General features: G+C 39.5%; 3 protein-coding genes across 5 annotated transcripts in view; 2 read left to right on the plus strand and 1 right to left on the minus strand.

Annotated features, from left to right (window-relative positions):
- LOC115225653 (parathyroid hormone 2 receptor-like) overlaps positions 1–11,167 on the plus strand; it is a 51,218-nt gene extending 40,051 nt beyond the window's left edge. Inside the window, exon 15 of the mRNA XM_036514509.1 lies at positions 11,132–11,167. The gene's annotated coding sequence lies outside the window, so the exon portion shown is untranslated. The remainder of the gene's footprint in view (positions 1–11,131) is intronic.
- The window catches only part of LOC118768334, a 23,669-nt gene continuing 1,554 nt past the window's right edge, over positions 1,667–23,781 (plus strand). Inside the window, exons 1-2 of one of the 2 annotated variants that reach the window (XM_036514590.1) lie at positions 1,667–2,452; positions 5,960–5,978. In XM_036514590.1, coding sequence (XP_036370483.1) covers positions 1,736–2,428 — 693 coding nt within the window. In that variant the 5' untranslated portion in view covers positions 1,667–1,735 and the 3' untranslated portion in view covers positions 2,429–2,452; positions 5,960–5,978. Of the gene's footprint in view, positions 2,453–5,959; positions 5,979–23,781 lie in introns of those variants that run through there. The other variant, XM_036514588.1, reaches the window with a different exon arrangement.
- LOC115225877 (transmembrane protein 98-like) overlaps positions 8,395–23,781 on the minus strand; it is an 18,203-nt gene continuing 2,816 nt past the window's right edge. Inside the window, exons 2-6 of one of the 2 annotated variants that reach the window (XM_029796869.2) lie at positions 17,763–18,013; positions 14,868–15,020; positions 13,296–13,505; positions 10,730–10,850; positions 8,395–8,694 (exon numbers count right to left, since the gene is read on the minus strand). In XM_029796869.2, coding sequence (XP_029652729.1) covers positions 8,557–8,694; positions 10,730–10,850; positions 13,296–13,505; positions 14,868–15,020; positions 17,763–17,908 — 768 coding nt within the window. In that variant the 5' untranslated portion in view covers positions 17,909–18,013 and the 3' untranslated portion in view covers positions 8,395–8,556. Of the gene's footprint in view, positions 8,695–10,729; positions 10,851–13,295; positions 13,506–14,867; positions 15,021–17,762; positions 18,018–23,781 lie in introns of both variants that reach the window. The other variant, XM_036514587.1, reaches the window with a different exon arrangement.

Consider the following 23,781-nt stretch of genomic DNA (forward strand, 5'->3'; position numbering starts at 1 on the left):
AGGGAGGAGACTGCGTTGGCTTTGTCATGTGATGCGGATGGATGGGGAGAGTTTCACAAAGAAGTGCTGATCACTTGAAGTGGAGGGAAATTGTGGAAGAAGACCCAGGAAGAAATAGGATGAAATATTGAAGGCCGACCGCAAAACGGTGATGACAGACGACTGACATATGTGGTGAATTTGCTGTCCTTGAGAAAATCCACCCACTAGAACAGAATTGGGATCCTAAAACCAAGGTGCCACAGGGAAAGTATTGGTGTGGGTGTGCTGGTGCCATGTAAAAAGCACTGGTGATGGTGCCACATAAAAAGCACCCAGTACGCTCTGTAGAGTGGTTGGCAATAGAGACCAAGCCGAAACAGACTATGGAACCTGATACAGCCTCTGGTCTTGCCAGTTCCTATCAAGCCATCCAACCCATGCCAGCATGGAAAACAGACATTAAATGATGATGATGATGATGATGAATAGAAGGAAGAGGAGGTGGAGAATACCTCATCATCATTCTTTTTTATGACATCATCAATGGAAAACTAATCACCAATAAACATCTTTAAGAAAAAAATCCTTCCTCCAACAATAACAGAATGAAATAAAGTATATTTTGTAACATGTTTATAAAATATGCATTCATTCATGCATACGTGTATACACACACACATCTGTACACGCCCACACATATACATACGATAAAGAATATTGGTGACTTGTAGTGTGTCAAATGGGATAAATAAACTCCGTCTCTGACACAAAAACAACAACATTAACTGCTGTTGTTAACACTACAAAAAATACTACTACTACTACTAATAATAATAATAATAATAATATTCCTTTCTACAACAATAGTAACTGGATCTTTTATTTACCACTAAGTCAACAAATGGTCACCAGTAGTAAAAGTAGAAATAAAAACAACAACATTAACTGCTGTTGTTAACACTACAAAAAATACTACTACTACTACTAATAATAATAATAATAATAATAATAATATTCCTTTCTACAACAATAGTAACTGGATCTTTTATTTACCACTAAGTCAACAAATGGTCACCAGTAGTAAAAGTAGAAATAAAAACAACAACATTAACTGCTGTTGTTAACACTACAAAAAATACTACTACTACTAATAATAATAATAATAATAATAATAATAATAATATTCCTTTCTACAACAATAGTAACTGGACCTTTTATTTACCACAAAGTCAACAAATGGTCACCAGTAGTAAAAGTAGAAATAAAAACAACAACATTAACTGCTGTTGTTACACTACAAAAAATACTACTACTATACTACTACTATAATAATAATAATAATAATATTCCTTTCTACAACAATAGTAACTGGATCTTTTATTTACCACTAAGTCAACAAATGGTCACCAGTAGTAAAAGTAGAAATAAAAACAACAACATTAACTGCTGTTGTTAACACTACAAAAAATACTACTACTACTACTAATAATAATAATAATAATAATAATAATATTCCTTTTATTTACCACTAAGTCAACAAATGGTCACCAACAGTGAAAGTAGAAATAACAATAATAATAATGATACTATCACCTCATCTGTCACTGTCTCCGCTAATGACAAAAGTACTACTACTACTGCTATTACTACTCCTGCTACTACTACTACTACTGGTACCATCTCTTCTAAAATCAGCCATGTCATTATTTTTATAAGCATTTTACTGGCCCAGCTTCAGCAGCAACAAGGCATCATGGCATTTCGCGTCAATATCTCAGCCAGACACCAACATGTCTTCAGAGCACACTTGTTCCGAGAACATGGATCGATCCAGTTACACGGTCAGATATCGGCAGGAGAGAGAGCCTTTCTCCTCCAACAGGCAGCAGCCATTGGGACCAATCGGACCGAACCCAACAACACGTTGCTGGTGACCCCCGGTGGCACGACGGACGATAATGTCAATGATGGTGACGATAATCCTGAAGGTCAATCAATGACCCTGACCCAGACTTACGATGATAACAGCAAAGACCCAAAAGATTTAAACGTGGTGGACGAAATTCACACCCTTCTGAATTTACCGAAGGAAACGATGGACCCAGCGGCGGCGGAACCCACTTCAAAAGAGCAGGAGCAGTTCCAAATGAACCAACAGGGGTTAGAGATGGGCCCAGAGGGAGAAGACAGCGATGACAATGAACTGGAATATGAAGATTATAATAACGAAGATAACGATAACCAAATCTACATCTTTGATAACAATAACGATACCAAGGATAATTACTATGGGTATAAGATACCGAATGTTCTCATCATTTTCGTCGTATCCATGAATATCACAATGACAATCGTCTACCTCGGCATCTTTGGAATGGCGTTATTTTTGTCAGCAGAGAAAAGAGCCCAGAAGATTAAATTAACAGACATCTGTACCAAAATTTGATTTTATACACACACAAACACACACGTATATGATTTTATACACACAGATATGATTTTATACACACAAATTATGATTTTATACACACACACACAATTATATGATTTTATACACACACAAATTATATGATTTTATACACACACAAATATGATTTTATACACACACAAATATGATTTTATACACACACAAATTATGATTTTTATACACACACAAATATGATTTTATACACACACAAATGATTTTATATACACACAGATATGATTTTATACACACACAAATGATTTTATACACACACACAATTATATGATTTTATACACACACATATGATTTTATACAGACAAATATGATTTTATACACACACATATGATTTTAGACACACACATATGATTTTATACACACACAAATGATTTTATACACATACATGTGATTTTATACACACACAAATATGATTTTATATACACACACATATATATCATCCCACCAAATTACAAAATTATTTGCAAGTTTTTATAAATTGTTTTAGTAGTTTTAGATGCTTTTATTATTAGAATCAGATTCTTTGTATTCCATTTTGCATTTATTTAGAACATAAGGCGCAGGAGTGGCTGTGTGGTAAGTAGCTTACTTACCAACCACATGGTTCCGGGTTCAGTCCCACTGTGTGGCATCTTGGGCAAGTGTCTTCTACTATAGCCTTGGGCTGACCAAAGCCTTGTGAGTGGATTTGGTAGACGGAAACTGAAAGAAGCCTGTCGTATATATATATATATGTATGTGTGTGTATATGTTTGTGTGTCTGTGTTTGTCCCTCTAGCATTGCTGGTGTGTTTACGTCCCCGTCACTTAGCGGTTTGGCAAAAGAGACTGATAGAATAACTACTGGGCTTACAAAGAATAAGTCCCGGGGTCGATCTGCTTGACTAAAGGTGGTGCTCCAGCATGGCCGCAGTCAAATGACTGAAACAAGTAAAAGAGTAAGAGTATAAGTCTACAACTATGGCCTACAGCCAAAGTGGTTTCCAACCTCGTTTCATCCAGCCCACCATTTCACTTTCATACATATATATATATATATGACGGGCTTCTTTCAGTTTCCGTCTACCAAATCCACTCACAAGGCTTTGGTCGGCCCAGGGCTATAATAGAAGACACTTGCCCAAGATGCCAGGCAGTGGGACCGAACCCGGAACCATGTGGTTGGTTAGTAAGCTACTTACCACACAGCCACTCCTGCGTCTATACTCTGTGTATATACATTCAAACAGAATCAAAGAAAAAGGAAGAGGAAGAATCTTAGAGGTAAGAATGTCAGGAGGAGTAAAACTATACTGATGCATATTAGCATGCAGATGCATATTTTCTCTGTGCACCTCAAGTGTCTTGTAAGTGTGCATGTTCATGTGAAGAAGAAAGGTGTGGGGAGATCATGAGGTTAAGAAAAAATATAAAATATAAAAAAATCACTACACTTGATTTTCTCCCCTCCATACACACGCAAGCATGTATCTGACTCAAACACTGTTCGCTTCCCAGACATTTATACATTACTGCATATGCTTTATACGCACTTTCTGACAAGTTGTGGTGCACCTGAGCACTGTATACAATAATTTCATTATTATTGTTATTTAAAAACTCCACCTGTCTAACACCCGTGGACATGTTTACAAAGTCAGAAAACAGCACAGCTCCCATGACTCTAGGAAACATTTTTTCATGCTAAGAGTTGCTGAAGTATGGAACAAACTGCCGGCATCAGTTGTTAGTTGTCGGAGCACTGCATCCTTCAAAACTTCCATGCTTCCTGAGATTCGCCAACACTACACCTGATTTTCTCCCCTCTATACACATGCAAGCATGTATCTGACTCAAACACTGTTCGCTTCCCAGACATTTATACATTACTGCATATGCTTTATACGCACTTTCTGACAAGTTGTGGTGCACCTGAGCACTGTATACAATAATTTCATTATTATTATTATTTAAAAACTCCACCTGTCTAACACCCGTGGACATGTTTACAAAGTCAGAAAACAGCACAGCTCCCATGACTCTAGGAAACATTTTTTCACGCTGAGAGTTGCTGAAGCATGGAACAAACTGCCGGCATCAGTTGTTAGTTGTTGGAGCACTGCATCCTTCAAAACTTCCATCCTTCCTGAGATTCGCCAACACTACACCTGATTTTCTCCCCTCTATACACACGCAAGCATGTATCTGACTCATACTCTGTTCACTTCCCAGACATTTGTACATTACTGCATATGCTTTATATGCACTTTCTGACAGGTTGTGGTGCACCTGAGCACTGTATACAAGAATTTCATTATTATTATATTTGTGTATACTTCTGTGCATCTGTATTTTCCTGTCTCCTTTATACCTGTAACAGTTTTAGTGTATGGGTGGTGTCTCGACAAAATATCACCACCCAGTTTGCACTTTTGAAGAAGACACACAGAATAAGAAACCTACTTGAAAAGTTCTAAGAAAAGGAAGACATCTGGCTCTAAACAAAATTTAATACAAACAGGGGGAATTACAACCGTGTTTCGTGGTCTGCTACCACAACAGCTCCTTTATAGGATCCAGTTAGCTCAAGACATCATCAGGAGGAACCACATCCGGTTTCGGCCCCTACTCCTCTACCGTTTTGACGTGGCGGGGCCCCCCCCTTTCGGAGGTGTCTTCAGCTCTGGTGTTGGGTGCATGTCTTCTTTCTTCTGTTCCCTGGCCTCTTCGATGTATCGTCAGCGAGTGTCAGCCAGTGACTGACTGTCTTGTCAAATTTCTCCCTTTAAATACCTGCCGTTAGGCTCCAGCAGGCAGCCCCAGCCAGTTGTCACGTGACACTGTCTCACCTTAACTGACATATTTAATACAAACATGGAAAAACACATGAAAACAAACAAAAGAAAGAAAATGTATATGTAATACATATATAATAATAATAATATGAGGGAATATTATTCCAAACTTACAGGGAAAAATTCAATTTAGAAATACTAAATCGAATTTCACAAAATATAATATATATATACATAAATTAGAAAAAAAAACACCTTTTATCAATTCAATAATGAAAAATTAAATTATACCATTTAGAAAATAACATATTATAGAAAATATATAATTACATCTTTATATATAAAACTGAAGTTGTGTGAGAGTCTGTCTCCTCCGATTTGGATTCCTAACTACTCCCACATTTTGTGGTGCAGTTTAACCAAAACCGGGTATCTTATAGTCGTGATTCATATCGAGCCCTTCTGGGTATTAGCGTGCGTCTACGATGAGTCTACGATTTAAAAAAAATTTACCATCATTTTTTCGTTTTTTTAATGCATTTTTTGCTCGGTTTATATAAGGGAAGTAACTCTCTATTTACTATTTTGCACATTACTTAATCATTGTTATGTTTTATCTTATATTTAATCTTTCTATAATATGTAATTTTCTAAATGGTATAATTCAATTTTTCATTATTGAATTGATAAAAGGTGGGGTTTTTTTCTAATTTATATATATGTAATATATATATATATATATCTTTTACCTTTTACTTGTTTCAGTCATCAGACTACGGCCATGCTGGGGTACTACCTCAAAGACTTTTAGTCAAACAAATCGATCTCAGTATGTAAATTTCTTTATGTCTGGTATTTATTTTATTGGTTTCGTTTGTTGAACTGCTAGGTTAAGGTGGGTGTAAACACATGGAAACTGGTTGTCAAGTGGTGGTAGGGAGCAAACACACCAACACACACACGCACACATATACACACACAAGGTTTTATTTGGCCTGAGGCTATAGTAGAAGACACTTGGCCAAGGTGCCATGCAGTAGGACTGAACCTGGAACCATGTGGTTGGGAAGCAAGTTTGTTACCACACAGCCATGCTAGCACCTGTCTATGTATAGATATGCATATACATACATACATACATACATACATACACACATACATACATACATACATACATACATACATATATTTTTAAATTTTTAAATCTTAAAATTTTTTAATTCTTTAACTTTTAAATTATTATTATTTTTTTTTATATTTTCACTCCACCCCTAGGGCATTTTCAAGTCAGCAATCCAACTGACTTCTTTACCACTGCAGATATAAAATCAGAGGCAGCAATGATTGATTACATCAATATAAAGGAAGACGATGTAATAAAGGCTATAGATGAAATGAAAACAAACTCAGCTACTGGCCCCTATGGATTCCCAGCAATCCTTCTAAAAGTATGTAAGAGAGTCCTAGCAAGACTACTGCAGTTCCTCTTTCGGAGCTTCCTTGCAAATGGCAAACTTCCAAGAAAACTGAAGGAAGGTAAAATATGCCCTATTCATAAAGGAGGTAGCAGAGTGGAGGCCAAGAACTACAGACCTATCTCTCTGACCTCACACATCAGCAAGGTCATGGAACGAATAGTCAGAAGGAAATTAATCACCTTCCTTGAAGAAAATGCCTTGCTGCCTAACACCCAACATGGTTTCCGACCAGGAAGAAGCTGCCTAACTCAGCTCCTACAACACTATGACTGGGTGCTGAAACGACTGCTCAACCACTCAAATGTGGAAGTCATATATCTCGACTTTGCAAAGGCCTTTGATAAAGTCGATCATGGAATGATATGTCACAAACTGCGTGATCTTAGCATAGTTGGAAAACTGGGAGAATGGCTTCATGACTTTCTGAAGTATAGAAGCCAGGTGGTAGTAGCCAATGGGGCCACTTCAATTAACATGCAAATAGTGAGAGGTGTTCCGCAAGGCACTGTTTTGGGGACCACTACTGTTCATAATGGCCTCAGCCACGCAGAGAGCCACGATCACAAGTTGTGCAGATGATAAAAAAGTTTCCCAGGCAATACAGAACCCTGAAGACACTATGCACCTGCATTGTGAGCTGGACAAAATATACAAGTGGGCTGAAAAGAATAGCATGCAGTTCAATGCTGAAAAGTTTCAAGCTTTATGCTATCAGCATGCAAAACTAAATGCAATACCCAATAAATACACTGGACCTGGAGGGATTGCAATCCCAGAGGCACAATCAGTGCGAGACCTGGGTATTTACATGAGTGATGATGCAACCTTTCATGTGCATGTTGCTAAATTGGCAATGAAACGTAGGAGCTGACCGGATGGATTCATAGAACCTTTAGAACAAGAGACCAGGAAACCATGATGGTCCTCTGGAGGACACTTGTCCTAAGCCACTTTGACTATTGCTCTCAGCTATGGTCACCATCCAGTGTCAAGTTAATCACAGAACTTCAAGCGATCCAACGAAGCTACACGAAGAAGATAGCCTCTGTGCAGCATATAAGCTACTGGGAAAGACTCAAGAGATTAAGACTCTATTCCTTAGAGCATAGGCGAGAAAGATATGCCATAATATACATCTGGAAGATCCTAGAAGGACTTGTCCCAAACTTTGGCATTGAAAGTTACACAAATACTAGAACTGGGTGCCACTGCATAGTGCCAAGGACTCCAAATTTGCCATCAAGATGTAGGACAAGATACTGTGATAGCCTGGGCTTCAGAGGCCCACAGCTCTTCAATATCTTCCCGAAGAACCTGAGAGACCTGCATGAGGTCGATGCAGATGTCTTTAAAATAAGACTGGATCTCTTCCTGTCAGGTGTCCCAGATGAATCAACTTCACGGCAGGAGGTGCAGATGAGGGCAGCTGCATCAAACTCTCTCATGCACCAAATGGCAATTGCTAAAAAGCATTCATGAAGTAAAATCATGTAGCAATACCAAATGGCGGTGCCCCAGCATGGCCACAGCTCGTGAGCTGAAACCAGATAAAATAAAATAAAATAAAAAATAAAATAAAATAAATAAACTAACCAAAAAGTATAAAAAAGTTAAATAAAATATAATGTAGTGTTTTTACTTATTATATTATATTTAACTTTTTTATACTTTTTGGTTAGTTATATAAAAAAAAAATTTGAAGTTTAAGAATTTAAAAATTTAAAAATTTAAAAATCAAAAATATATATATATATACATACATGCAAACACATATATACAAACAGATAATTGCACACACGCACACACATAATATACAGGTATGAATAGGTCTGTATTTGAAGGCCTAAACTTGTGAAGATTCATCTTTGACCTGTATAGGCAGTATGATGGGTTGCTGTAGAGTATTGTGGTTCTCCTCTGTAGAAGACACTGAAGGGAGACAGCAGTTCATGTCGAAGCAGACACTTGCTTCTTTCAGCACCTATAGTGACAGAAAGAAACAACAATGGCAAAAATAATGTTTAGCAACACTGAACATGAAACAGCAACAAGTACAATAACAATTTCAATAACAAGACCATCATCATCATCGTTTAACTTCTGCTTTCCATGCTAGCATGGGTTGGATGGTTCAACTGGGGTCTGGGAAGCCAGAAGGCTGCACCAGGCCCTAGTTTGATCTGGCAGAGTTTCTACAGCTGGATGCTATTCCTAACGCCAACCACTCCGTGAGTGTAGTGGGTGCTTTTTACATGCCAGACGAGGCTGGCAAACAGCCACGATCAGATGGTGCTTTTTACATGCCACCAGCACAAGTGCCAGACGAGGTTGGCAAGTGGCCACGATCGGCTGGTGCTTTTTACGTGCCACTGGCACGGAGACCAGACGAGGCTGGCAACAGCCACGATCGGATGGTGCTTTTTACATGCCACCGGCATGGAGGCCAGTCAGGGCGGTGCTGGCAACGGCCACGTTCGGATGGTTCTCTTACATACCACCGGCACTGGTATCACAGCTACAAATTCCATTGATGTTGATCAATTGCGATTTTGATTTTCACTTGCCTCAACAGGTCTTCACAAGTAGAATTTTGTGTCCCAAGAAGGAAAGGAATGCATAAGTGGGCTGGCTACATCCCAGGTAGAGGCCACGGGTTATGGCCTCACTTGTCCTGCCAGGTCTTCTCACCAATAGAAGTCAAAACAAAAAAAAAACACCAAAGAGGTAAACTTAGTGTACCATTGTTTTTTGTTACTATTTAGTTAGGGAAAGAAAGTAAAGAAGGCTGAGGGTGTCTTGGCATCACTCACCAAGTCCTTTGTGAGCCACTCTCCGGCTATCTATCTGAGGCTTTATATAGCTATGGAGTGACCTCACCTGGAATTTACATCACCGGTCTGGAACCCCGATCTTGCCCAGGATATCAATCATCTGGAAGCTGTTCAGCGACGTGCAACCAAAAGAATACCCTCCATCAAGCATTTGCCATATTCTGAACGCCTTACTTCCCTGGGCATGGACACATTGAAACTCCGACATCTGGCAGCTAACTTGGTAGACACCCATAAAATTATTAACCATCTTACAAATAATAACTCTGAGCACCTTTTCAAACTCCACCTGTCTAACACCTGTGGACATATTTACAAAGTCAGAAAACAGCACAGCTCCCATGACTTTCGGAAACATTTTTTCACGCTGAGAGTTGCTGAAGTATGGAACAAACTGCCGGCATCAGTTGTTAGTTGTCGGAGCATTGCATCCTTCAAAACTTCCATGCTTTCTGAGATTCACCAACACTACACCTGATTTTCTCCCCTCCATACACACGCAAGCATGTATCTGACTCATACATTGTTCGCTTTCCAGACATTTGTACATTACTGCATATACTTTATATGCACTTTCTGACAAGTTGTGGTGCACCTAAGCACTGTATACAATAATTTCATTATTATTATTATTAAAATAATTAAATTTTCTTTCGGAAACATTTTTTCACGCTGAGAGTTGCTGAAGCAAGGAACAAACTGCCGGCATCAGTTGTTAGTTGTCGGAGCACTGCATCCTTCAAAACTTCCATGCTTCCTGAGATTCGCCAACACTACACCTGATTTTCTCCCCTCCATACACACACAAGCATGTATCTGACTCATACACTGTTCACTTCCCAGACATTTTTACATTACTGCATATGCTTTATATGCACTTTCTGACAAGTTGTGGTGCACCTGAGCACTGTATACAATAATTTCATTATTACTATATTAAACTTGATGCATCATCTGGTTTACTACTACTACTACTACTACCTGGCACCTTGGGTGCCTTTAATGATGTCAACTTTAATACAAGCATTTGAGCCATGTCTGTGGATTGAGGATATCCTCTTCCCACCTCCCTATCAGTCTTGGTTGCCCTATAAAGGGCCATGGTACTGCCCTTTCCACCTGACTGATAATATGAAAAAAAATAATACAATTTTAACCGTGGAGTTCAGCAGAAGACAATCTTACCTTCAAATGGTCCTCAACATCAGCTAAGGACTGATCAGTCCAATCAAGGGTTCCGGCCAAGCTGTAGGCATTCTTCACGACACAGACAAGGTGATTCAGGGATAATACAAGGGCTGTACACCTATAAACATAAATTTGAAGAATTTGACTTTCGGCAGGTTGCAAAGTAAGAGAGGCTATGAATAATCTATTATATATTTATTTGTAAACCTACATAGGAGTGGTGCAGGAGTGGCTGTGTGGTAAGTAGCCTGCTTACCAACCACATGGTTCCCGGTTCAGTCCCACTGTGTGGCACCTTGGGCAAGTGTCTTCCACTATAGCCTCGGGCCAACCAAAGCCTTGTGAGTGGATTTGGTAGACGGAAACTGAAAGAAACCCGTCGTATATATGTATATATATGTAGGAGTGGCTGTGTGGTAAGTAGCTTGCTTACCAACCACATGGTTCCGGGTTCAGTCCCACTGCGTGGCACCTTGGGCAAGTGTCTTCCAATATAGCCTCGGGCCGACCAAAGCCTTGTGAGTGGATTTGGTAGACGGAAACTGAAAGAAGCCCATCGTATATATGTATATATATATATATATGTGTGTGCATGTATGTTTGTGTGTCTGTATTTGTCCCCCTAGCATTGCTTGACAACCAATGCTGGTGTGTTTATGTCCCCATCACTTAGCAGTTCGGCAAAAGAGACCGATAGAATAAGTACTGGGCTTACAAAGAATAAGTCCCGGGGTCGAGTAAATGTAAGTAAAAGTAAAGTAAAGTCTGACTCATGGATACTCTTACTCTTTACTGTTTTACTTGTTTCAGTCATTTGACTGCGGTCATGCTGGAGCACCGCCTTTACTCGAGCAACTCGACCCTGGGACTTATTCTTTTGTAAGCCCAGTACTTATTCTATCGGTCTCTTTTGCCGAACCGCTAAGTAACGGGGACGTAAACACACCAGCATCGGTTGTCAAGCAATGCTAGGGGGACAAACACAGACACACAAACACATATATATATACATACATATATACGATGGGCTTCTTTCAGTTTCCGTCTACCAAATCCACTCACAAGGCTTTGGTCGACCCGAGGCTATAGTAGAAGACACTTGCCCAAGGTGCCACGCAGTGGGACTGAACCCGGAACCATGTGGTTGGGAGGCAGGCTACTGACCACACAGCCACTCCTACGCCTATGTTTGGTTTTTATACAAAGCATTCATATGATAGGCAGAGATTTTGACAATTTTTCCAGGTCATCAAGGCTTGTGAAGAGAAAGGAGAAAAAGTGGTTATTGTTAAGCTCTACACCTGGCCTGGATTCATGCAACAGAGGCATCAAGGTGACTTGTTTGTGCCACCCATCACAACCCTGGAGATAATATAATATAACGAAATTATTGTATACAGTGCTCAGGTGCACCACAACTTGTCAAAATTGCATATAAAGTATATGCAGTAATGTAAAAATGTCTGGAAAGGGAACAGTGTATGAGTTAGATACATGCTTGCGTGTGTATGGAGGGGAGAAAATCAATAAGATGTCCTGGGAAAGCTAAAGAAGAAACCTCAAAAAGGTATTTATTGGGATTCATAATGACAACATACTAAGAAAGATGACTGGAAAATAACTGTTTGCCTTCAGATCATTGCTTAATGCATAGATGAACGGTAATTCATTAAAACACTGGAAGATTGATGAAGTATTAGGTAAATCAAACAGCATCGTGAGGAATTCAAATAGACTAAAAGGTGTTGTAATGGTCAATAATAACGAGGTATAAACAGTAGCTGCACGACAATGTGAAGTATATTTGCCACTTAAATGTGGCTAACCACTAAGGGTGGAGGCTACTGTAGCTTGTAGCCCCAAAAGAACATCTTCTCCAGCTGGCTATTGACACACTTTCCGTGCCCTATCAGTATTTGCAAAGGGAAGAAGCCATCCTTCCCATTGTCGACCTGATGTTATACGCACGGACCCGGATTTCTGGGTATTTACTCATCATCAGCGCATGACAATCACCGGTCTTCGATGCGAAGGGGTCCCAATACAAATATATGTATCCTTTTTCCAGTGACGAAAAGTCACTGATCTGGAAAAAGTGTAAACAAGCAATAATAAATCTCTGAACAAGGTACGTCTGGCTGTTGTACTCTTTCGCCCCAACTTTCTCTCACTCTTTCTTTCTGTTTCTTGAGTAACACTGCAATGGGCTGGCGTCCCATCCAGCTGGGGGGAACACATACGCCATAGAAACCGGGAAACCGGGCCTATGAGCCTGGCTAGGCATGAAAAGGGCGCATAAATAAATAAAAAAACATGTCCCTTCAATGACATCAACGATGAATAAATGGTGGAACTTTGAGGTGATCCCTTAACCAGTAAGAAACAGTGGCCTAAAATCTCCCTGAAATCACATCCTTCCATCATCTTAAAAGGATACTTTGAATGATGTTGTACAGACAGGTTAGTCAAGGGTAGTAAATCTGATCTCACCTGGACTGGGGCCAAACAATAATAACATTAAAAAAAATTAAGGAGCAGAGAAAAGAACAAGAAATTCACAGACCTGGCTTCAAGTAGACGGGGATCAAGTGGTGGGTACATGGAACGAACAACATCATCGACCCGTGGGCAAATCCGTTTTGTCACAGCCACTATGTCATTCATCGATTCTACAGTGTGAATCTGCTGGGAGCTGCTCATTGCCATGGCAACCAGTTTGTTTGTGAGGTAATGACACGTCTTCAGTATGGCAATGCAATGAGGCACCAAACCACTGGCAATGTCAACAACCGTAACCGAGATAAAAGTAGAAGAAAAGTGAAAGTGAATGTATTACAGGTACGCTTCATACCTTCCATGTTTATATGTATTTCAACACACGTTTACATGCATCATATAATCTTCCTTAAACTCAAGAAGAAAACATTTCCTAGGCCAACAGAGGTAACAGCTCTCTAAATTTCCTTCATCTTATTCTAGCTGGAAGCTCTCCGTCGGTTACAACGATGAGGGTTCCGGTTGATCCGAATCAACGGAACAGCCAGCTCGTAAAATTAACGTGTAAGTGGCTGAGCACTCCACAGACACGTGCACCCTTAACGTAGTTCTCGGGGATATTCAGCATGACACAGAAAGTGACAAGGCTGGCCCCTTGAAATACAGGTACAACAGAAACAGGAAGTAAGAGTGAGAGAAAGTTGTGGTGAAAGAGTACAGCAGGGATCACCACCATCCCTTGCCGGAGCCTCGTGGAGCTTTTAGGTGTTTTCGCTCAATAAACACTCACAACACCCGGTCTGGGAATCGAAACCGCGATCCTATGACCATGAGTCCGCTGCCCTAACCACTGGGCCATTGCGCCTCCACGTATTCTAGCTATCGCACTCATGTATATATACAAATACAATCGGATCTTTTCCTTTTGAACGGCAGTTTTCAACACAATTTCTAGTTAACTAAACACTTTTAAACTTCGTATACTGATAGAATGTGTCAAAATAAAACATTTTTTTTCTCTTGGCTTTCTTGAGAAAATTGTAATTTGTAAGTTTAACGTAGTTTAATTTTTCGAATTTTAACCAATCCTATCACCTCTATTGAGCTGAAATCATTTGCTGCGTCTAAAACAGACAACATCCTGTCACTAACCCTAACCCTCACATAGGACGTCCCAGAAAAAAACTTAAAATGCCCCCCCCCCCTGAAGTAGAGGTAGGCTGGATTGTAGCCACACTTCTATACAAGAGGGAAGACAAGATACAATTGATCAAAATTACAAGAGACGGGCTAGCAATTTCAGTCTGTTATACATTTTGAGTATTGTTATCACGAGTGATATCAAGATATAACTTTGTATTTTGTATTTTATGTGTAGATGTATATATATAGATGTACATGTAATATGCACACATATATATACACATATATACATGCACTAGCACTATGACCCGGGAACGATGGGTCATAATGCTAGTATATATATATATCCTCTCTTAATTTCCTTATTGAGATTCTTACTTTTTCACTCCTCTCTCTCTCTTTGTGGCCTCCTCTACCTAACTTCTCTCTCTCTCTCTCCCTCCCTCCCTCCCTCTCTCTCTCTCTCTCTCTCTCTCTCTCTCTGTATTATACTTACGTAGCATCTTCAATATAGTGCTCGTCTCGTAGAACCTCCTCCAGCTTAGTATTGAGAAAATCAATGTCATCCAGTTCTACCGTGTTGGCTTCTGGATCCATCTGATCACCACCACCGCCACTGCCCAATGTCCGAAGTAGCTGGACACTGGGGCTGCAAACAACAGAGAATGGACAACATTAACATAGGGAGAAAAAGGAAGAGAAAAAAAAGAATTTAAAAAAAAGGCGCAGGAGTGGCTGTGTGGTAAGTGGCTTGTTTACCAATCACATGGTTCCGGGTTCAGTCCCACTGCATGACACCTTGGGTAAGTGTCTTCTGCTATAGCCCCGGGCCGACCAAAGCCTTGTGAGTGGATTTGGTAGACGGAAACTGAAAGAAGCCCGTCGTATATGTAGGAGTGGCTGTGTGGTAAGTGGTTTGTTTACCAACCACATGTTTCCGGGTTCAGTCCCACTGCGTGGCACCTTGGGCAAGTGTCTTCTACTATAGCCTCGGGCCGACCAAAGCCTTGTGAGTGGATTTGGTAGACGGAAACTGAAAGAAGCCTGTCGTATATGTAGGAGTGGCTGTGTGGTAAGTAGCTTGTTTACCAACCACACGGTTCTGGGTTCAGTCCCACTGTGTGGAACCTTGGGCAAGTGTCTTCTACCAAAGCCTTGTGAGTGGACTTGGTAGACGGAAACTGAAAAGAAGCCCGTCGTATATATGTATATATATATATGTGTGTGTTTGTGTGTCTGTGTTTGTCCCCCTAGCATTGCTGGTGTGTTTACATCCCCGTCACTTAGCGGTTCAGCAAAAGAGACCGATAGAATAAGTACTGGGCTTACAAAGAATAAGTCCCGGGGTCGAGTTGCTTGATTAAAAGGCGGTGCTCCAGCATGGCCACGGTCAGATGACTGAAACAAGTAAAAGAGAGAGAGAGAGCAACCCCCAATATCAGCAGTGGGGGCCCGACAGCATATGCTAGTTTACCCCCGCTGCATCATGCTAGTTCTGTACCCCTTTGAGCAACATCAAATTCCCTCATCCATCCTGGGTATAACTATGATTTGTTATAGACTGCAGGATATCAATCGTCTGGAAGCCGTTCAGCGACGTGCAACCAAAAGAATACCCTCCATCAGGTATTTGCCATATTCTGAACGCCTTACTTCCCTAGGCATGGATACATTGAAACTCCGACTTCTGGCAGCTGACTTGGCAGACACCCATAAAATTATCAACCATCTTACAAACAATAACTCTGACCACCTTTTCAAACTCCACCTGTCAAACACTCGTGGACATGTTTACAAAGTCAGAAAACAGCACAGCTCCCATGACTTTAGGAAACATTTTTTCACGCTGAGAGTTGCTGAAGCATGGAACAAACTGCCAGCATCAGTTGTTAGTTGTCGGAGCACTGCATCCTTCAAAACTTCCATGCTTCCTGAGATTTGCCAACACTACACCTGATTTTCTCCCCTCCATACACACGCAAGCATGTATCTAATTCATACACTGTTCACTTCCCAGACATTTGTACATTACTGCATATGCTTTATATGCACTTTCTGACAAGTTGTGGTGCACCTGAGCACTGTATACAATAATTACATTATTATTATTATTATTATTATTATTATAACAGCCACGGGGCATGCATGGGCCGGAAGCACATGCGGGGTGTTCGATGAGAGAAGGCAGCATGCAAGGGCATGTTACTTCTTGAGAGTGATCGCTTATCCCGCCTAGGTCAATAGGTAAGGTCTGTGTATTTCTTTTTCCCGTTTGCTTCATTTTCTGTTGTCTTTTTCATCCATCACACTACATCTGGTAGTGGGACCCTGGGGCCCAGGTTTCAGGGTTTGAGGAGTGTGGAACCACCTCTTAGCCACTATTGTTCCCAGGTCTACTCTGGCCTGGATTGGTAGCACCTGTAAAAGGTCCCTGCGACTGGCGCGCGGGAGGTCAGTAGAATGCAGTCACCATATTCCCTGTATGGCGTAAAAGGCAACTTAAAGGGGCTGGAACAAGAGGACCAGGAATCCTCTCCTCCTAGTAAATCCATATTCCTAAAAAGGCAGCAAGTAGCTCTTGATACCTGCTAGAACGAAAGGATGGTCCGGCTGGAATGAATTTGATCGGAACTTTACCAATTTAGAGTTAACCCTGGGCTAAACAACAACACCTCATTCCTGGTCCCAACTCCCAACAATAACAAAAAAAAAAGGATCTTTTCCTTTTGAACGGCAGATGTCAACACAATTTCCACGTAACTAAACACTTTTAAACTTCGTATACTGGTAGAATGTGTTTATAAAACATCTTTTTCTCTTGGTTTTATTGAGAAAATTCTATAGTTTGTAAGATATTTCGTCTGAAAATCCAAGCATTTCGGCAATTTTAACCAATCGATTACCTCCATTCAACTAAAATCATTTGCTGCGTCTAAAACTGAGACAACATCCTGTAACTAACCCTAAACCTCCCCCCTAACACTAATCCTAAATATTTTTCTTAATTGTTAAATTAATTTAATTCCATTGTTTTAGTTTTTTCTTACACATGTAACAGCTAAATTAATTTAACAATTAAGAAAAAAAAATTTAGGGTTAGGGTTAGGGTGAGGTTTAGGGTTAGTGACAGGATGTTGTCTCAGTTTTAGACGCAGCAAATGATTTTAGCTCAATAGAGAGTATAGGATTGGTTAAAATTCGAAAAATTAAACTACGTTAAACAAACAAATTACAATTTTCTCAAGAAAGCCAAGAGAAAAAAATGTTTTATTTTGACACATTCTGCCAGTATACGAAGTTTAAAAGTGTTTAGTTAACTAGAAATTGTGTTGAAATCTGGCCTTCAAAAGGAAAAGATCCAAAAAACAAAAAGAACAGGAAAAAAACAAACCTGCTTTCTTTGTGCATCATGGTAATGAGATCAACGTGTCTGCAGTGGCAGTTTTTACAAACCACTACCAACGCAACAACCGCTGCAATGGTGATTGCGGCTAGAATACCAATGGCTAGTGCTACCACTGTATTTAAACTCTCCATTCTTGTTTTGACTAGGTGGAACTCTGGAACTATCCGGAACCTCTCTCTGAAACTATCGATGTCTTGGGAACTGGTAAGGTCCACAGCGCAATGAGTAAATCATATCTGAAATAGAAACAGTAATATATATATATATATAAATATATATATATATATATATAAATAAAATATATATATATATATATATATATATATATATATATAAATATATATAAATATATATAAATAAATAAATAAATATAAGTAAATAAATATATAAATATATATATATAAATATATATAAATATATATATAATATATATATAAATAAATAAATATATATAAGTAAATAAATATATATAAATATATATATATAATAAATATATATATTTATAAATAATATATATATATATAGTAGAAATATGTTACAAAAGAAAATATAAAATAAAATATATATATCTATATATATAAAACTCTAGTTGTGTGAGTGTCTGTCCCCTTCGATTTAGATTCCTAACTCCTCCCACATTTTGCGGTGCAGTTTAACCAAATTCGGGTATCTTATAGTCGTGATTCATATCGAGCCCGTCTGACTATTAGCGCGCGTCAACGATGAGTCTACGATTTTAAAAATAATTTAACATCATTTTTTATTCCATTTTAATGCATAAAATGCATCGTGTGTCGATGGCGGCGGAGTTGGCGTCCACGCTCACAGCTGCACCTGTTTGCTTCACCCCCTTCCCTCCCTCGTGAAGCTGTGGGGAAGGGAGTGTAAAGAAATCAACGTCGTAATGCGTTGTGAAGGAAACCAGCGTTCTTTTAGAACAATGATTTCATGGCTTGAAGACACCAAAACAGAAATGGCTAAGAAAGCCCGAATTGGCATCTATAAGGGAAGTAACTCTCTAAAAATGCTTATATAGTTATTTCCCTTACAAACCCGAGCAACGCCGGGCGATACTGCTAGTCTTTATATATAAAAGTGAAGTTGTGTGCTGTCTGTCTCCTCCGATTTAGATTCCTAACTACTCCCACATTTTGCGGTGCAGTTTAACCAAAACCGGGTATCTTATAGTCGTGATTCATATCGAGCCCGTCTGGGTATTAGCGCGCGTCTACGATGAGTCTACGATTTTAAAAATAATTTACCATAATTTTTTTCCATTTTAACGCATATTTTTTTCCCTCCCTCATGAAGCAGTGGGGAAGGCAGGGTAGGGAAATCAACGTCCTAAGCGTTGTCAAGGAGACCAGCGTTCTTTTAGAACGACGACTTCATGGCTTTGAAGACACCAAAACAGAAATGGCTAAGAAAGCCCGAAAGCAAATTCTACAAAATCGGGAAACACGCCACACAGGGATGGTTTCCCGTGCAAATAATTTGCACAACCGAATGTTTTAGTTGTTGCACAACTTTTACTTAAAAAATATTATCCAAACACAAACTTTTGAAGGCAATATTGTATGGCGATGGTACTTGTGAAATATGGTAATGGATTTAGTAGCCAAAAGGAGAGAGCAGAGGCATAGTATAATGGTGGTGGTGGAGACGGTGGTAGTGGCAGCGGTGGTGCTGGTAGTGGTGATGGTGGTCGTCGTGTTTGTGGTGGTGGTGGTGGTCGTGGTGGTGGGGGTGGTGATGATGGTGGTGGTGGTGGTCTTCGTGATGGTGGTGGTGATGGTCATGGTGGTAGTGGTGATGGTGGTGGTGGTGGTGGTGGTGGCTGAAGATGTCGTCTGGGTTCTTCCAATTTTTTCGTGTGTCGGTGGCGGCGGAGTTGGCGTCCAATGCTCGCACCTGCACCTGTGTAGCTCCTCCCCTTCTTCCCTCCTTCGTGAAGCTGTGGGGAAGGCAGGGTAGGGAAATCAACGTCGTAAAACGTTGTCAAGGAGACCAGCCTTCTTTTAGAACAACGACTTCATGGCTTTGAAGTCGCCAAAACAGAAATTGCTAAAAAAACTGAAACAGATCCACAAAAACGGCAAAAACCGCCACACAGGGCAGGTTTCCTGTGCAAACAATTTGCACAACCGAATGTTTTAGTTGTTGCACAAATCTTTATATATGAAAGTGAAGTTGTGTGATGTCTGTCTCCTACGATTTAGATTCCTAACTACTCCCACATTTTGCGGTGCAGTTTAACCAAAAGCGGGTATCTTATAGTCGTGATTCATATCGAGCCCTTCTGGGTATTAGCGCACGTCTACGATGAGTCTACGATTTAAAAAAAAATTTACCATCATTTTTTCCATTTTAATGCATTTTTTGCTCGGTTTATATAAGGGAAGTAACTCTCTAAAAATGTCTACGATGAGTCAACGATTTAAAAAAAAAATTACCATCATTTTTTACCATAAAAAAAACAACAACAAATATCTTACAAACTATAGAATATTCTCAATAAAGGCAAGAGAAAAAGATGTTTTATAAACACATTCTACCAGTATACGAAGTTTAAAAGTGTTTAGTTACGTGGAAATTATTTTAAAAAACTGCCGTTCAAACCGAAAAGATTCTAAAATGTGAATCTGGTTGTGTATACAGAAAACAGATTCCATCACATGTCAGAGGAAGAAGCCTATAGTAGTTAATAGCTCCAGCATGGCCACAGTCAAATGACTGAAACACGTAAAAGAATTTTAAAAAAAGAATAAAAGAATATATGTAGAACTTAGTAAACAACTTTGTAGGTGTTTCTCCTTTCGTTAGTCAGACACAAAAGTGTGACAGAATGTCTGTTGCTTTTGGTATTATTAGGTTCAGCCATTTTGCTTTGACAATGTAAAGATCAAAAAAGTCCTATTTAAGCTGTTAGTACTTGGGTGTATCAGCATTTTTTCACAAAAGAATGTAGGTACATTGTAAGTTTAGGTTGGCCATTTCTTTGTTTATTGTTATTTAGGGTATTTCTTGCTTTCATTTGTAAGGCGGGGGTTATTAAATCAGTCAAATCATGGCTGGCTTTGTTAGTATAGAAAACTGTTTATCGTCTGCTTTTAAGTGCACAAAAAATTTGGGGTAAAATTTGTATGTTTGTATGTTTCTCTTAAGGTATTCACTGTTCTATAAACAAATTGATTAGTATAGACAGATTTAAACCTTCGTTTTATGGTTGTAGTGTTTGTTTCCAAAAATATCTTCAAATTCTATTCTCTAGATATATATGATAAAGTACGGCTGCTATAAAAGATGTGTAATATATTCTGTATAAAAATGGCGGAAATAAATATTTCTATATATAAAGCTGAAGTTGTCTGTGTATGGCAGGTTTGGTAGGGTTGGGTTAGGGTTAGGGGTGGAGGAAGGGTATCTTTTTTTCTTCACAAATGTAAATAAACCCAATCTGTTTCTTAAACGAGGGACATATTCATACGGCACAGAATGTTTTTTTTTTACCTCAATGGACGTCATTGATTGGTTGAAATTGCAGAAATTGAAGTAAAAAAAACAACAAATATCTTACAAACTATAGAATTTTCTCAATAAAGCCAAGAGAAAAATGTTTTATTTTGACACATTCTACCAGTATACGAAGTTTAAAAGTGTTTAGTTATGTGGAAATTATTTTAAAAAAACTGCCGGTCAAACCGAAAAGATCTGTGTTTTCGGATTTTGCGTGTTTTGGAGGTGGATTTTTCATGTAATAACAAGGACTATGGAGGTGGGGTGGGGGTGATATCTTGACGGTTGCCATAGCAATAAACTATAACTCTATGCATGACCAGGTGGTGATATTTCAATTTTAGTATTCTTGTTTCTCTGTGTAGGTGGTAAGTGGTTATGGTCTCGTATTGTGGTAAACGGTGGTTGCGGTGAACTATGTTAGAGGTAGTGGTGATGGAATCGCTAGGTTAGAACCACCGCCCTTCCTTTTCCACCAAGTAGGCACAGGAGTGACTGTGTGGTAAGTAGCTTGTCTACCAACCGCATGGTTCCGGGTTCAGTCCCACTGCGTGGCACCTTGGGTAAGTGTCTTCTACTATAGCCTCGGGCCGACCAAAGGCTTGTGAGTGGATTTGGTAGACGGAAACTGAAAGGAGCCCGTCGTATATATATCTATATATATATAAAACTCTAGTTGTGTGAGTGTCTGTCCCCTTCGATTTAGATTCCTAACTCCTCCCACATTTTGCGGTGCAGTTTAACCAAATTCGGGTATCTTATAGTCGTGATTCATATCGAGCCCGTCTGACTATTAGCGCGCGTCAACGATGAGTCTACGATTTTAAAAATAATTTAACATCATTTTTTATTCCATTTTAATGCATAAAATGCATCGTGTGTCGATGGCGGCGGAGTTGGCGTCCACGCTCACAGCTGCACCTGTTTGCTTCACCCCCTTCTTCCCTCCCTCGTGAAGCTGTGGGGAAGGGAGTGTAAGGAAATCAACGTCGTAATGCGTTGTGAAGGAAACCAGCGTTCTTTTAGAACAACGACTTCATGGCTTGAAGACACCAAAACAAAAATGGCTAAGAAAGCCCGAATTTATAAGGGAAGTAACTCTCTAAAAATGCTTATATAGTTATTTCCCTTACAAACCCGAGCAACGCCGGGCGATACTGCTAGTATATATATATATATATATATATATATATATAATATATATATATATATATATATATATGTATGTGTGTATATATGTATATGTATATATATATATATATATATATATATATATATATATATATATATATAATATGCGTGTGTGTGTTTGTGTGTCTGTGTTTGTCCCCCTAGCATTGCTTGACAACCGATGCTGGTGTGTTTATGTCCCCGTCACTTAGCAGTTCGGCAAAAGAGACCGATAGAATAAGTACTGGGCTTACAAAAGAATAAGTCCCGGGGGGTCGAGTTGCTCGATTAAAGGCGGTGCTCCAGCATGGCCGCAGTCAAATGACTGAAACAAGTAAAAGAGTACTGCACCAGAGCCTCTATTAATCACCACCACCATCACACTTTAGGCAAGAATGTACTGGAAAAAATCTGTGGTTTGTATGTTGTGGAGTATGTGTGTTGTGTATATGCGTAAATGTATGTATGTGTATGTGTGAAAGGGGAAAAAAGGTGATGGTGTTTGGACATAAGAAGGTAAACCTGCTGTGACAGGTACATACTATTTGTTCTAGGTGTGGTAGTGGTGATGGTGCTAGTGCTGGTTTATGCTGGTGGTGGTGGTTATGGTGAAACTAGGTAGTGGTAGGAATCCAGAACAGAACAGAACAGAACAGACATCAATAGAGAGATATTTTGTTAGTTTAGCAACAAGTTCCTCTCCCCTTTGGACACTTCCACACTCCCATTTCTCTAGTAAAACATTACTCTACACACCTCACCTTAGGATTTTCAAATAAAGCTAGAGGTTGGCATTTGGCTATGGTATTGGTTGTAGTTTGGTGGTGGTGATGGAATTTCTTGATCTTTCATAATCTTATTTAAACTTTACAATTTGAATTTATTCTTAACTCCAGCTGCAGTAGCCAACTTATTGGAATTTCTTGGAAGTTAACACTTGTTGGTTGTTCCTTCTCGAGCCATGCCTGGCTCAAAAGGGCCGGTTTCCCAGTTTCTTGGCATATATATTTTATTACTACCCACAAGGGGCTAAACATAGAGGGGACAGACATAGGTATTAAGTCGATTACATCGACCCCAGTGCGTAACTGGTACTTAATTTATCGACCCCGAAAGGATGAAAGGCAAAGTCGACCTCAGCGGAATTTGAACTCAGAACAGAACATAGCGGCCGACGAAATACTGCTAAGCATTTCGCCCGGTGTGCTAACGTCTCTGCCAGCTCGCCACCTTAGGCTTATCATTAATACCATCACCACCACCAACACCATTATCAACTGTCAACATCACAACCATCATCATCATCATCATCATCACC

The sequence above is a fragment of the Octopus sinensis genome, linkage group LG28 (assembly GCF_006345805.1).
Source record: "Octopus sinensis linkage group LG28, ASM634580v1, whole genome shotgun sequence".
NCBI classification, from domain to species: Eukaryota; Metazoa; Mollusca; class Cephalopoda; order Octopoda; family Octopodidae; genus Octopus; species Octopus sinensis.